Raw genomic sequence first — 14925 nt, 5'->3', positions numbered from 1 at the left:
GCAGAACTAGATTTTCTCAACTGTACTTAGCAGAATACTAATGTTTTGCATCTATTCCAGCATAGCCATATGAATTATTGTTACCTTTCCTGAACGAATGTATATAAAATGTAGGTATTATTTTAGGTGATAGGTGATGCTGCAATATATTGCAGGCTTGCTTAGTAAAGAGTTATGATTAAAATGTGGGAGGCATGCCTACTACAACCCTTGCTGGCCAGGGCTCCTGACATTTCAGTGAATGAGGGCAGAGACATAGCTCCAGGGATTGTAAGGCACATGATTATAGTAAACTCGTGATGAACAGCTCTGAAGAATGAAGCCTACAAGTCAGTCCTTTCCTCTCCTGACTTGTGTGTAGTTGAGGTGCTTTTCCAGTCCGGCCATGGCCTCCCCACGGCTGGAGACTTTCTGCTGTCCCAATAGGGATCCTGCCACCCAATTTGTGCTGGATTATCAACCTAAAATATTTAGCTCTCTGTGCATTGGTAGTGGTCTGGTTAGTCTCTTATTAACCATTGTGCAAATGCTGCCTAAAACAAAGCATGGCTTTAGGAAACAAGGGAGATCCACTTTGCCTAAACCTTCCTCATCAAAGATCCTCCTCTTAGTCATAGTATGTGATATGCTTGGCTGTTTAGGTAAGGTAATCCAGATATTTTATGTGTTAATATTTGCATGTTATTATATTTATATATGATTTAACCCATTGCATAAGAATAATTCTTAATTGTGCCTTTTGTCTACTTGTGTCTAGCATTATATTAACAGCAAGAGTAATGTTTACTTTACTATTAAAATATAATTTTCACTGATATCAAGATCCTGTATTATGTTGAGCTTACATAACAATCTTATGGAAATTCAAGCTCTGCTCTTGATCATTATGAGTATTTCTGGTAAGTGCATATCTGAAAATTCAGCGGTGGGAAACCTTGAGATAATTTACATTATTGTCGTAACGAGCACCTGTCTAAGTCACTATGACCCTTTCTGTGTATATTTCAGGCTTATGACAGATGATCAGATTTTATAGGCAGTTAGGAAATCTGCACATTCAAATAATTGCAATATTGTATTTTGGGTGTATTCAGTGAATTTAAAGCTGAAGTGTGGGCATGGTCTTATTTTCTTACTTCCTTTGGTCCAGCTTGGCACAATGTTGGAATACATATCTTATACCTGGTGCATAGTAAGGGCCAGTTCACATCACATGCAGTCCAGTGCATTTTTTTTTCTGCATCAAAAATGCATGACAAGTAGGTTATATGGTTTCCAATGGCATAGTTCACACCAGTGTAGTCGGGGCGTTATAGTTTCAGAAAAAAGTAGAACAGGCTGCATTTTGCCTGCACTGGACTGTACTGGAATGCAGTAAAACGCATCAAAAATGCACCTGCATGCACTGAAACGCATGAAGCGCATAACAAAATGCACTAGACCCCTGTACTGTGAAAAAAAAAAAACAGTTAAAAAAAAAAGCATCTGGAATACACCTGGAAAAAGCTTTAACAATGCATCAAATATGCACCAGAATGTGTCAAAAATGCACATGTAGAAATGCATACAAAATGGATCTGAAGTGTGTTTTGTGTGGTGTGAACCAGCTCTAACAGTGAACTGTAATGATCTTCTGCGTCCTGCTCAGCTTCTAGGTGAGCAAATTCCCCACTGTACACTGACCAAAGGAGGTTGCTCACTTGACAATGCTGTGTTTCTTAGAACACCTTGTGCTTTTTTTTTATTTAATATAAGGCGTTCCCTGATTGGACAAGGCGGAGACTATAATATCACTGCCCCTCCTCACCACCTTGTCCATTCAGTGAATCTGTGTATTCACTAAAAAATTACAAGGCGTTCTCTGAATGGCAGCAGTGCTGAGCGAGTGACCTGCTGTGGTCAGAGGAAGCTGGTCACATAGAACCTAAGCAGGACCAGGAAGATCACAGTTATCACTGTAGTAGCACCATTTACTATGGTGATTTTCAGTTTCCCAGGCGGCCCATCAGAAAATAGCTGGAAAATAAGTAAGTTATTTTAAGAAAGTATGCAATAAATATCATACCTCTTTAGAGGTTAAGTAAAATGCCCTGTTCAAAGCACTGTGCCAAAATCTGTACCCTCCTGAACATATGGGCATAGTTCAGATTATTGCAGTGCAGTGTGTATTGCAGTGCAGTAAAAAAAAAAAATAGAGCTGCATTTTTCTGCACCGTTAATGCACAAAAAGGCATGCAAATGTGCTCCAATGCATCACAGTGCACATAGAAGCCTAGACAAAGAAAAAAAAATTAAGGGACCTCACAGCATAAAAACACAAATCAAATACATGCATAGATGCAAGGAAAAAACGCGCAGTAGATGTGCAGTTTTTAGTGTGAATGGGCTCTTAACAATATTAAAGCAGGTGATTGAGCATGAAAGTCAGGGTAAGCCCATACATTTTTCAGTTGACATCTGCTCCATGTATACTAGGCTTAAAAAAAATGCCAGTTCCCTTGGCAGAAAAAAAAAAGAGTTTTGCTTTTTTTCTGCCAGAAAGCTCCAATCAGAAACGCAAACCAGGAATTTTTTTTTTGTCTGCCTCTAAACGTTAAAGGGGTTGTAAACTCTTGTGTTTTTTTCACCTTAATACATCCTATGCATTAAGGTGAAAAAACACCTGGCAGTCACCGCCCTCCCAGCCCCCCATATTAATTACCTGAACCCCTTCATCTCTTTGTCGGGGATGCGCTGTCCCTCTCTCCACGGGGTCCCGGATAGATTGATAGCAGTGCAGCCATTGGCTCTCGCTGCTGTCAATCAAATTCAATGATGCGGACACCATGGACAGGGCTGAGTCCAGCATTCATGTCTGTGGATGCAAATGCTGGACTCGGTAGAGTGCCCGCAAGGTAACCCCCTTTGGAGACCGCTAGTCCTAGGGGTTTATCTGATGCAGGGACAAGCCGTGAGAGCTGCCGGGGGACCCCAGAAGAGGATGTTTGGGGTCAGTCTGTGCAAAATGAGCTGCACAGTGGAGGTAAGTATGACATGTTTGTTTTTTGTTATTAAAAAAAAAAAAAGCCAGTGTGAATTGAGTCTTAATGACCTTTAGGTCAGTCTACAAACTATCTGGAAGACCATGAGACCAAAATTGTTAAAAGACTTAGTTTTTGGTCAGTGTCACATGTAAGATCTTTCCTCGAGTCACATGAATGGCCTACATGTACTGTACTTAGATTTATTCCAGGGCAGATTGCCTTAGATAATCGATTTCTAGTTTTTCACACAGCAATTATGAATATAACCTTAAAATGCATTAACTGTGCAGATCTTCCATTCAGTATTTCAAATTAAATGCAAACATGTGTGGACATTGATGGTTAGATGCTACTAGGATCAGGGTCATTGCATCAATTAGACCAGTTTACTAATCCAGCCCCAGGGGACAGTTAGACTTCATTATGTGTGAAACAAGTTCTCCCTGACTGCTCTATAATGAAGAGTTATCAGCAAGAGGCTTAACTAGTTATGTGTAAATGAAGTGCATTTCTTTGAATTTAGAAGATTAATGGGAGTTTATTTACTCCTTTCCTAATGAAGTGCACATTCCTAACTTTGTTAATGGCTGATAGCTTTCATAACCCAGAGATCAACATTACTCAACCCTTTACCTAGGAAGAACCCTTAAAATAAGTTTCATATTTAAAGGAACCCCTTGGTAGAAACTATTATATGATTATCCTTCAACATGCAGTAGCTAGGGTTAAGCTTGCAGTGATCAGTAAGTTGTAGACATAGAAATAAATATAAGTATAAAGTATAATACATATCTAGCATATTTGACACCCTTTATTAGTGGTCAGTGGTAGAAACATCCCCTGACTAGACATGTGCGATTTGTTTTGTTATAAATGGAAACTTGGAGGAAATTTTAGTTCTTTGGAAAATCTGATAGAGAATGAATTTCAACGAATCTAAAATAAATTATAACGAAACAATGAAATGTATTAATTTCATTTAATTCTGAAATAAAACGATATATAATGAATTATCCAAATTGATTCAGATCCGTTTAGTTTTTAGGTTGCGTTATTATATTTTATTATTATAAAAAAAATACACTACATATGAAATAGAAATATATTGCAATAAATACAGTAAGGTACAAAAATAAAATAAGATGGTGATTCCGACTTATTGTATGTGGTTCAGATGGAGGAGTATCCATCAGAATCTCTGAATCATAACATAACGAATTAATTAAAAATTATTTTCATTCCATTCATTATGTTATGGTTCAGAGATTCTGATGGATCCTTCCCCATTCAACCCAACAGAGTGCATAAGTAATCTCCCAAAATAGCGAATAAACACATTAAAACAAATATATAGTCAATCTTCCGAAATAGTTTTCAAAATATGAATCGATTCGGAACAACGTATATAAGAAATGATTATTATTATACAGGATTTATATAGCACTAACAGTTTACACAGTGCTTTAGAATTTAAAAGGGAGACAATACAGTTATAATACAATAAAATACAAGAGGATTAAGAGGGCCCTGCTTAGAAGAGCTTACAATCTAATAGGGTGGGGCAGGTGGTACAAAAGTTTGTAACTGTGGTGAATGAGCTGATGGAAGTGGTAAAAGATTAGTTGGAGACGTGATAGGCTTTCCTGAAGAGAAATTCGTTTTCAAGGATCGCTTGAAGGTAGCAAGAGTAGGGGATAGCTGGAAAGGTTGAGGTAGTGAGTTCCAGAGAATGGGAGAGGCTCTGGAGAAATCCTGGAGACAAGCATGGGAGGTGGAGATGAGAGAGCTTGAGAGTAGGAGGTCTTGAGAAGAGCGGAGAGGATGATTTGGGCGATATTTAGAGACAAGATTGGTGATGTTGCTTGGGGCAGAGTTGTGTATGGATCCAAATATACAAAATGGATTTGAATATATGCAAAGAATTCCAAAAATGATTAATTCTAACATAATTAATATGAGGAAATGCAATGATTAACTTAATGAACGAATCTGAAAGGAAACTGTTTTTTCCATTGTGCACATCTCTAACCCTGACAATGATGGTCTGTGGAAAGAATGAACTCCCTCACATTGTTGACCAGTGTAGAGCTCCCCAACCATAGAGTGTCAGAGGGAAGAATGCCTCTTATATTGGTGGCATTAGTTGGAAAAATTCCCCCCTTTCCCTTTGAGAGGCTCTGGGACCAGTTTAGTAATTATGGTTCCTGGACAATGTATTTGGTTGATCAAATCACCACAGTTCATTGCTTAAGAAACCCATAGAAACCTCTGGAGAAATTCTAGTAGACAAATAAGTACATTAGATGTTATAAATGTATATACCTATAATTATGCAGAAAGCAATAAAAACTGCTTAGCAGTGAGATTATACCTGTACAGCTGCAGCTGCTGTCTTGGAGGCATAAAAACTAAAAATCATAAAAAATCATGAAAAGGCATAAAAAGAAAATCAGAACAAGCTTAGTTGTTTGTTGTCTGATCGATCAGAATTCTAGTTTAAGTTTGTCAATAAAATGCAAGGTAAACCAAATAGGTTGCTGTTGGCAGCAACATTTTTGTTTTCATTTTCTTTCTTAAAGTTTTAATGAATCAGCCCCATGAACTAACAAAGCATTGTGATTAGTGTGCAATGAAGTATTTGAATTTTGTGTCTGCCATGTACTGCTTTGCTTTCTCAAAGACTAATCTTGTATTCAACACATTTTTTGCCTGAGACAACGTGAAAGCTTGCTGTGTTTTGTTTCTGAGTCTGGCACCCATGTATGAGTATGTCTAACATCTGGAGATATAAGAAGTGATTGGGTTATTAAACTTGCCAGTGTTAATCCAGTCCTAAAATATTATCTTTGGGTGTTGTATTGATTTATGTAATGAGGCTGGCACCATTGTACAGTGAACCTAATAACTGTCAAGTATAGCAACATGAATAGGACACCATTGTAATGGGGACTGTGGAGAGGATGTCTCACATCTGGAGATAAAATAAGTTCTTGAGTTACCCTGCCAGGGTTAATACAGTCCTAAAATATTATCTTTGGGTGTTCTACTGATTTATGTAATGGCCATTTTACAGATCATTGCATTTCAGCTGCTTAAATGTTATTATGCCTGAAGGACTTACAGCCCAACAAGGAAAGCTGAAGGAATGTTGCTAATGACTAATAGTGATGGACGAACTTCCGACGGGACGTTTTGCGAACGCGAACCGCGAACGCGGCCAAACGTTTGCGGCAGACCCCATTGACTTTAACCCCCTGACGGTATTCCCGAGTCTGGCTCGGGGTGGAATTTTTATACCAAAAGCAGTAACCCCGAGCCAGACTTTACTTACCTTCTTCCTCGGATCCAGCGATGTCCCCGCGCTGTACGAGCGAGCCGTGTCTCGCTCAATCTATCACAAAGCTGATCTCCATGCCCTGCAAGCGTTGCGACGCACGAGGACGGAGATCGGCACCAAATTCAAAAAGTGAAACACTCACTATACATACAGTATAATGTAATCTTACAGATTACATTGCTAAATGTAAATATTTCACATCCCCTTTGTCCCTAGTGGTCTGCCTAGTGTCCTGCATGCAGTTTTATATAATAAAAACTGTTCTTTCTGCCTGGAAACTGGAGACTGTCCATAGCAACCAAAACTGTCCCTTTACATCAAAAATGATTTTAGGCCGGCTAGAAAACAGCGATAATAAATTGTAATCACTTGCAGAATTGAGCGACAGCGATTTGTGGGGAGATCCATCATCAAATATTGAAAAGTAATGACAGTGACAATTCTGCAACTGAGCAAATTTCAGTGTTTTTGATTTGATTACATTATTGAATAATTTTTATTATTGTTATGTTATTATTTGGTACAATTATTTATAATTATTTATTATATTATAATTTATGATTTCATTTTTCAAACTTTATCATACCCGGGATGTCTACTAGACTCTGGTTTGAACAGATTTAAGAGAGTTATTGCTAAGAATTACAGGACTACAATATAAAACACCAAATTTTCATGCAAAATAATTGTACCGCTTTTAGCACCTAAAATCCGAAATAATCATACCGCCAGGGAGGTTAATGGCAGGCGAACCTTAAAAACCTCCAGGTCATATTTTCAGCCACAAAATACTTACTAGCTGTGCACACATAGTCCCACAACATGGACACTGACATAACAAAAGTATTAATTGAATCTGGGATCGACAACGACAAGCATTCTTTTTTTATCTGTGAAATTTTGTCAATTCAGGAGCGCATGAAGGCCATGGACGAGAGGCAAGGTCAGGCCAGGCTAACCTGTGCTTGAGCCCCTCCCTCTGCCCGGCCCTTACCCCCACCTATGCAGAGCTCCACTGCGGTGGTCCGGAGGTGCCAGTCCAGTGCTGATCCTCAGCCATGGTGCTGACTCTGCCTGCTGATTGGCATCTCCGCTGCTATCTCCCTCACTGTCTGAAACCAGCACCGCGATAGAGACTGAGCACTGACACCAGCACCGAGATAGAGAGCACTGACACCAGCACCGAGATAGAGAGCACTGGCACCAGCACCGAGATAGAGAGCACTGACACCAGCACCTAGATAGAGAGCACTGACACCAGCACCGTGATAGCGAGCACTGACACCAGCCCCGTGATAGAGAGCACTGACACCAGCCCCGTGATAGAGAGCACTGACACCAGCACCGTGATAGAGAGCACTGACACCAGCACCGTGATAGAGAGCACTGACACCAGCACCGAGATAGAGAGCACTAACACCAGCACCGTGATAGAGAGCACTGACACCAGCACCGAGATAGAGAGCACTGACACCAGCGCCGTGATAGAGAGCACTGACACCAGCACCGTGATAGAGAGCACTGACACCAGCACCGTGATAGAGAGCACTGACACCAGCACTGTGATAGAGAGAGCACTGACACCACACCAGCACGAGATAGAGAGCACTGACACCCGCACTGATACCAGCAACTCGCTGCAGGACCAAAAATATGACACTGCTCAACCTCTTCAAACAGGAGGGTATGGGATATAGTACGGTGTACTTTTTTTGTACAAGGAAGTGAGCCAAAGGTAGAAAAAAGGTCCGTGTGTTAGATTAAATAAATTGTTTATAGAGTTATGCATATACATGGTCTACTGGTCATATGTGTTGAATTCCTCCGAGATCCATGCCTCATTCATTTTTATAAATGTGAGGTAGTCAACACTGTCGTGAGCTAGGCGAGTGCACTTATCAGTCACGATCCCCCCTGCTGCGCTGAACGTCCTTTCGGACAGGACACTGGACGAGGGGGCAAGCCAACAGTTCCATTGCAAATTGGGCAAGCTCTGGCCAGAGGTCAAGCCTGCCCACCCAGTAGTCCAGGGGTTCATCCCTTCTCAGAGCGTCCACATTGCCCGTTAACCCGATGTAGTCGGACACCTGTCGGTCTAGGCTTTCCCTGATGCTGGATCCGGATGAGACCTGTCGATGGGTCGGCTGAAAGAATGACCTCATATCAGAAGTCACCAACACATCTTCAAACCACCCTCTTCTTGCAGGCGCTGTTGGATTGATACCCGCAACTCTTTCTCTGGGAGGGGGAATTCCTCCTCTGCCAGCGCACGCAAAAGCAGAATGCAGCATTTCTCAAAGCAAGGCCTGTAAGTGCTCCATTCTGACAGCCCTCTGTAATGGTGGTAACATTTCCGCCATTTTGTGTTTGTACCGGGGTCTAAGTACGTTGCCACCCAGTACTGGTCCTTGACCTTTATGCTTTTTATACGGGGGTCCCTGTTAAAACACTGGAGCATGAAGACCCCCATTTGCACTAAACTGTAAGCGGTGTGGTGGCCTGGCTCCTGCTCATCATCCAGGATAATGTCGTCCTCCTCGTTCTCCTCTCCCCATCCACGCACAACCAGGCTACCACTAGGCAAACTAGGCAGCCGCCTAGGGCGCACTGCTGCTTAGGGGCGCCCGGCCACTGGTGTTACTACTCTGTTCTCTTTGCAACAAGCAACTAAGTCTCAGCATCAGCAGGCAGCCACCGCTCCGTTCGTACATAGTGTCAGAAGCGCAGTGGCGGCGGAGGACTGTGTCTGTGTCCCTAGGTTTCGCTTGGGGTGTCCAAAAATCGTTGCACCAGCCCTGCGCACAACAACAGGGATCCCAGAAAGGTTTAAAGCATGCTCTTCTTGCTCCTCCTCATCCGCCCTTGCACCATCTTCCTTTGACTCCTCTTCATAATCCTGTTGTTGACTTGTCTCAGATAGAGTAGCCCCCGGGAATTCATCCAGCATTGCGACTTCCTCATCTTCCTGCTCCTGCTCCTCCACGGCTTGATCAATGACACAACGCAATGCACGCTCCATAAAGAAGGCATAAGGTACGATGTCACTGATGATGCCATGGCTGCGACTGACCAATTTGTTGATCTCATTAAAAAATGGCCGCAGAAGTCTGCATGCATTGCGCATGAGCAGCCACTGGCGCGGTGAAAAAAAACCAAGCTTCCCAGAACCTGTTCTGCCGCAGAGTTCGTATAGGTAGTCGTTAACTGCAAGTTTCTGCTGGAGCAGCCTATCAGGCATATAGAAGGTTAAGTTCCATTGCGTCGGGCAATCGCAAATAAGACGTCTGACCGGCAGATTGTGTCGCCGCTGAATGTCAGCAAGGCGAGCCATGGCCGTGTAAGATCTTCTGAAATGGGCCGAGATTTTCCTTGCCTGCCGCAAGATGTCCTGACCCCAGGGTATTTGATAACGAATCGCTGCACGACCAAGTTTAAGACGTGTGCCATGCATGGCACGTGTGTAATTTTGCCCTGTTTCAATGCGCTAAGTAGATTGGAACCATTGTCACACACCACTTTACCAACTGTCAAATTGAGCGGTGTTAGCCACTGATCTGCCTGTGAACACAAAGCTGAAAGGAGTGCAGGGCCAGTGTGGCTCTTGGCTTCCAGGCACAACAGACGCAGCACAGCATGGCAACGTCTCACCTGGCATGTTGAATAGGTTCTGGGGATCTTGGGCGGCGCAGCGGAAGAGGCACTAGCAGTGGAAAAGGAGGAGTCACCCGAAGAGGAGAAGGAGGAGGATGGAGTAGGAGGAGGAGAAGAAGAGCCAGGCCTGCATGCAATCCGTGGTGGTAAAACCAAATCTACACGGGTGCCACGGGTTACATGCTTGACGGCCATCAGAAGGTTCACCCAGTGGGCAGTAAAAGTTATATACCTTCCCTGCCCGTGTTTCCTAGACCATGTGTCTGTGGTCAGATGTATTTTGGCACCAACACTGTGTGCCAGAGATACATTCACTTGCCGCTAACAATGGCCATATAGCTCTGTGAGAAATACTTCTTTCCTGGGACCTTCCATTGTGGTGTTCCAATGGCCACACATTTTCAAAAGGCCTCCAAGTCCACCAGTTTATATGGCAGTAGTTGGCGGGCTATCAGTTCTGACAAGCCAGCCGTCAACCATTGAACAAGAGGGTTATCCGGCGTCATCATTTTTTTACGCTCAAACATTTGGCCCACAGAAGCCTGCCTTTTTCCAGAAAAACGTGAGGACGGCATGATGGAAGGTGGAGTGGAGGACAATTGTGAGGAGAGAGGAGAAGGAGAAGTAGAAGATGAGGCTGGACGGTGAGAGACTGGAGTGTGGCTTTGTGGGTTCCGCTGCTCCCACTTGGCTCGGTGATGGCAGCTCATGTGCCTTCTTAAGGCGGTTGTCCCTAGGTGAGTGTTGGGCTTACCACGACTTATGCATTGACTGCAATGATTGCAGATGGCAACACTATTGTCAGCAGCGGACACGTTAAAAAAAGCCCACACTGCTGAGCCATGTGCCGGCATCCTGGGAGCGCCAGATGTGACCGTACATAGTTGATGCCTCGCTCCTGATACATTTAGCAGTCTGCTTTGTCCCTCCTGTGCAATCAAAGTTCCGCCTGCTTCTCCTCCCTATCTGCTGGTCCATATCTCCCTCTGAACACCCCTCCTCTTCCTCTCTTGTGGGCACCCACGTGACATCATTAGACATGTCATCATCAACATCCCCTTCCCCATCACTATAATTAGAGATCTTGGAGTAGGAAGCAACACCAGGGACTAGCCTCCTCCTTGGGCTGATCTGGGTACTGTCGTCAGACTGCTGGGTGGCGATTGTTGCTACCTCCTCTTCCTGATCCAATGCCAAGAGTGGCTGCACATTGGCAATGTCTTGTAATGGATCAGAAAATAATTCCTGTGACTCAAGCGGAGGGTATATGGTGGTGGTGGTGGTGTTGGTAGTGTCTTTGAGGGTGCACACAGCAGAGAGTGAAGAAGAGGGTGCAGATCGAGAGGATGAGGAGGGTTCAGAAGAGTAAGGCTGCGTGAGCCACTCAACCAAGTCTGGTGCGTCCTTTGACGTAATCGAATGCACCTTTTGCAATTTCCCACTTTGGCTCAAGCCTGTTGCTCCTGCCCTACCCCTACCACCCCTGCGGAAGGGCCTTCCTCTTCCTCTGCCTGTCATTTTTTAAATGACCCTGTGACAAAAGTCTCTAGAGAATTGCAGTATGTATGTGGAAGGTATATAACACCCCCCTTCAATTGGTCGTTTTGGGGGGCCACTGGTCTATCACACCAGTTATAACACTTTTTTTTTATTGCGTTTGTCACTCTTTGTAGTATCGCTGCAGAACCGCTCATCAGTCACAATGCTGCACAGTGGAAATGCACTATACTATGCTTTCTATATTTGCAAGTATTTTATACGTGTATTACACCCATATATACTGCACACCAAATAGTACACCTATACCAGTCCTTAAAAGGACCTTTGTGGACCTAATAGTAGCTAGCTAGTAGCTAGTGAATTGCAGACTGTCCCTGCTCCAAACACCAAACTGTCCCTCCCTACACTGAGAAACGACAGCTGTGGAATCTGTCAGCACTCAGCAGCACAGCAGTCAGCAGTGCACCATAATATACTTTGTATATTTGAAAGAAAGTATATTATACGTGTACAACCCTATATACTGTACACCTATACCAGTCCTTAAAAGGACCTTTGTGGACCTAATAGTAATAGCTAGTGATTAAACTGTCTGTCCCTGCTCCACACAGCATCCTTTCCCTACACTGACAAAAGATAGCTGCAGAATCGGTCAGCAGTGCACTCAGCAGCACAGCAGTTAGCAGCAGTGCACCAGAATATACTTTGTATATTTGAAAGAAAATATATTCTAAGTGTATTACAACCCTATATACTGTACACCTATACCAGTCCTTAAAAGGACTTTTGTGGACCTAATAGTAATAGCTGGTGATTAAACTGTCCCTGCTCCACATCATCATGGGTCAAAGTTCTTCACAATGTAAACACATATGTCTGCCGCGCGAACAGCGCCAGAAGTCCGCTGGTTTGGCGAATTGCGAACAAGCAAAATTTGCCGCGAACCGCAAGGCCATCCCTAATGACTAACACAGTATGATGGGTAAAAGTGTAAATGGGTAAATAATAATAAAAATAATAAAATAATGGGTAAAAGTTTCAAGAATAGCTGATCCACATGTAAAATTGATACTTAAAGAATTATTGGAAAAAACACAATTTCAGTGTTGGGACACAAAAGTTACTACAACTAATGGCATAACTCCCAACTGTCCCTAATTTCAATGGGTCTGTCCCTGATTTGGAACCATGTACCTCTTTCCTCCTCATTTGTTCTTCACTTTGGTCTGATCTATAAAGTTGTATATAAAATGCACTTTGTTTCTTTTTCCAGTGCTAAACCTTTCATCCAATTTCTAAATTGCTGCATTTGTAAATTTCAAAAGCCAGTATAAAGGAATAGTAGTGGTAAAAAAAGCACTTGTGGGTTTACCAATTTTTCTTTTTTTTATAATTCTCCTTTAAGGGGGCGTGGCAGGGTGTGTGTCCTATGCTTGCATACCTTTGTTAATAAGTGTCCCTTATTCTCAACTTCAAAAGTTGGGAGGCATAACTATTGGGAGTCTGTAAAGTAAGCATATCACTTCCCCAAGCATGTACATAGGGACACTTTCAGTATCCACGTCATCAGAAGTTTTACATGCATTCTTCCTCAAAAGTGTGCAATCTAACCTGGCTAAACAGCAAAGTAATTGATTTATGAGTCTGGAATGTTGTCAATGGTCAATAGAAAAGACCTCATCTCCATCTCTGGCCTATACTCCTGGCCACTGTTTTCTGTGGAGAGCAGATTGTCACGATCAGGGGTCAGCCTCAAAGACCAGGTGCTATAGGAGTAGCAGAACTACCACCAACCAGCAGGATAGGCACACAAGCAGCTCACCTGAGGCGTGGTGTCCAAGTACTAATCGGTGTTCACCTGATGGTGGAGATTGATTTTTCTGTGCATTAGTACCACGTAGGGGTCATCAGGATGACCCGACCAGGAGGTAAGCAAGCTGGGGTCCAGTAGCAAATAAGCAGGTAGAGCTCAAACAGAAGCTCAAACAGAAGCATAGTCAGTAAACAAGTCAAAAAGTCAGTAATGAGGTTAGGATCAGGCAGAAGCATAGTCGAGGAACAAGCCAAGGGTCGATAACAAGTGGTAGCAAAATATGGACGGCAACAGGGAAGACAGTAGCGAGATACTGGCTGGAGACAGCAAAATAATCTGGCAAACAGGAAGTGCAGAGACATGGCTTTAATCAGGAAGTTCATGGAAGGAGCAAAGAGTTAAAAGTTCAAGACAAACAAGGTACAAGACAGGATCATTTAAGGAATTGCCCTGTGAGCAGTCCAGCATTCCAGGTAGCTCAGCAAGAAGAGACATTGCCTGACACAGCAGAGGTTCTGGGCTCAAATCCAGGCTCTGACACAGATGCACTATACAATGCACTGACAAAAGTTGTCACAGGAAGGGCAAAGGTTTATTAGCATGCAAGTTGTGATTCATCTTCTATGTGTTTTATGAGATACAAGAGAATGATAGTTAGTGAAGAATGACTGTGTCTCTGCGAATAGATTAGAGTATTTTTTTTAACTCATTGTGCATAGGCTTTAAAGGAGAAGTATCGTTAAGCTGTACTTCTCCTATGGATCACAGGAGTACAATTAGTTTTGCACTCATATGACTCATTTTCAGCACAGAGTGGGCTGAAGTCTGCTCTCTGCTGACACCACAGGAATTGCTTCATCGCGACAATAGAACGTAGGATCTGCCAGGTCCCGACACCCGGCTCAGCCTCACAGCGAGCCGCTGACAGTCAGCAGCTCTCTGCTCGTGGTGCTGTCAGAACTGAATGATCATTGTTCAATTGCTCGGTTTTCAGTGTAGAGGCACCGGGGGACAGATACAGCATCTACCTAGGCAAGTATGAATGGGAAAAAAAAGACAAACCCATACTTCTCTTTTAAAGCTTGTCTTACACTAATATATTCATTTTGTTTAGCCTTCATGGATGAATGAAGCGCCCCTGCTGGCCTATTATATTCCAACAGTTGTTAGCACTGGCTGTCAGAATACCCAACCAGTGCCTGCAACTGACTGGCTGCAGATGCTTTTCAGCCAAGAACTTTTGACCATCCTTTCGCTTGAGTTACATTGACCTTGATGGTATCCACCCGAGACCTCTTGACGAATGTCTGGATGTACTATACTGTATTGATGTAGCCATGTATTGTTTCATATATATAACTTAATTCCTCTGTTTTCTGTACAATGGTTTAATTTTTTTTTTTTTTTTTTGACTTGGCTCCTTCAATAAAAGTTTGATTAAATAATCAACTTTTGTCAAGCCAGCAGGGCCACCCACTGTAAGAATTATGTCTGATTCCTTTGAATTGGCCAAAATTCTACCAGTGTATGGCTAGCTTAACTGCCTCAACTGTCTTTATTTACTTTCCCTTAGGCCTTTGCACTGCAGAAATTAAATAAGA

General features: G+C 42.9%; 1 protein-coding gene across 1 annotated transcript in view; it reads left to right on the top strand.

Annotated features, from left to right (window-relative positions):
• Nucleotides 1–314: 314 nt before the first annotated feature.
• Nucleotides 315–14925, top strand: part of GPR143 (G protein-coupled receptor 143) — a 127537-nt gene continuing 112926 nt past the window's right edge. The window contains exon 1 of the mRNA XM_077480838.1: nt 315–641. Coding sequence (XP_077336964.1) covers nt 386–641 — 256 coding nt within the window. The 5' untranslated portion in view covers nt 315–385. The remainder of the gene's footprint in view (nt 642–14925) is intronic.

This window comes from Lithobates pipiens, unplaced genomic scaffold, assembly GCF_037356315.1.
Source record: "Lithobates pipiens isolate NorthernLeopardFrog02 unplaced genomic scaffold, aLitPip1_a1.2 Scaffold_16, whole genome shotgun sequence".
NCBI lineage: Eukaryota > Metazoa > Chordata > Amphibia > Anura > Ranidae > Lithobates > Lithobates pipiens.
This window is presented reverse-complemented; position numbering and strand designations above follow the sequence as displayed.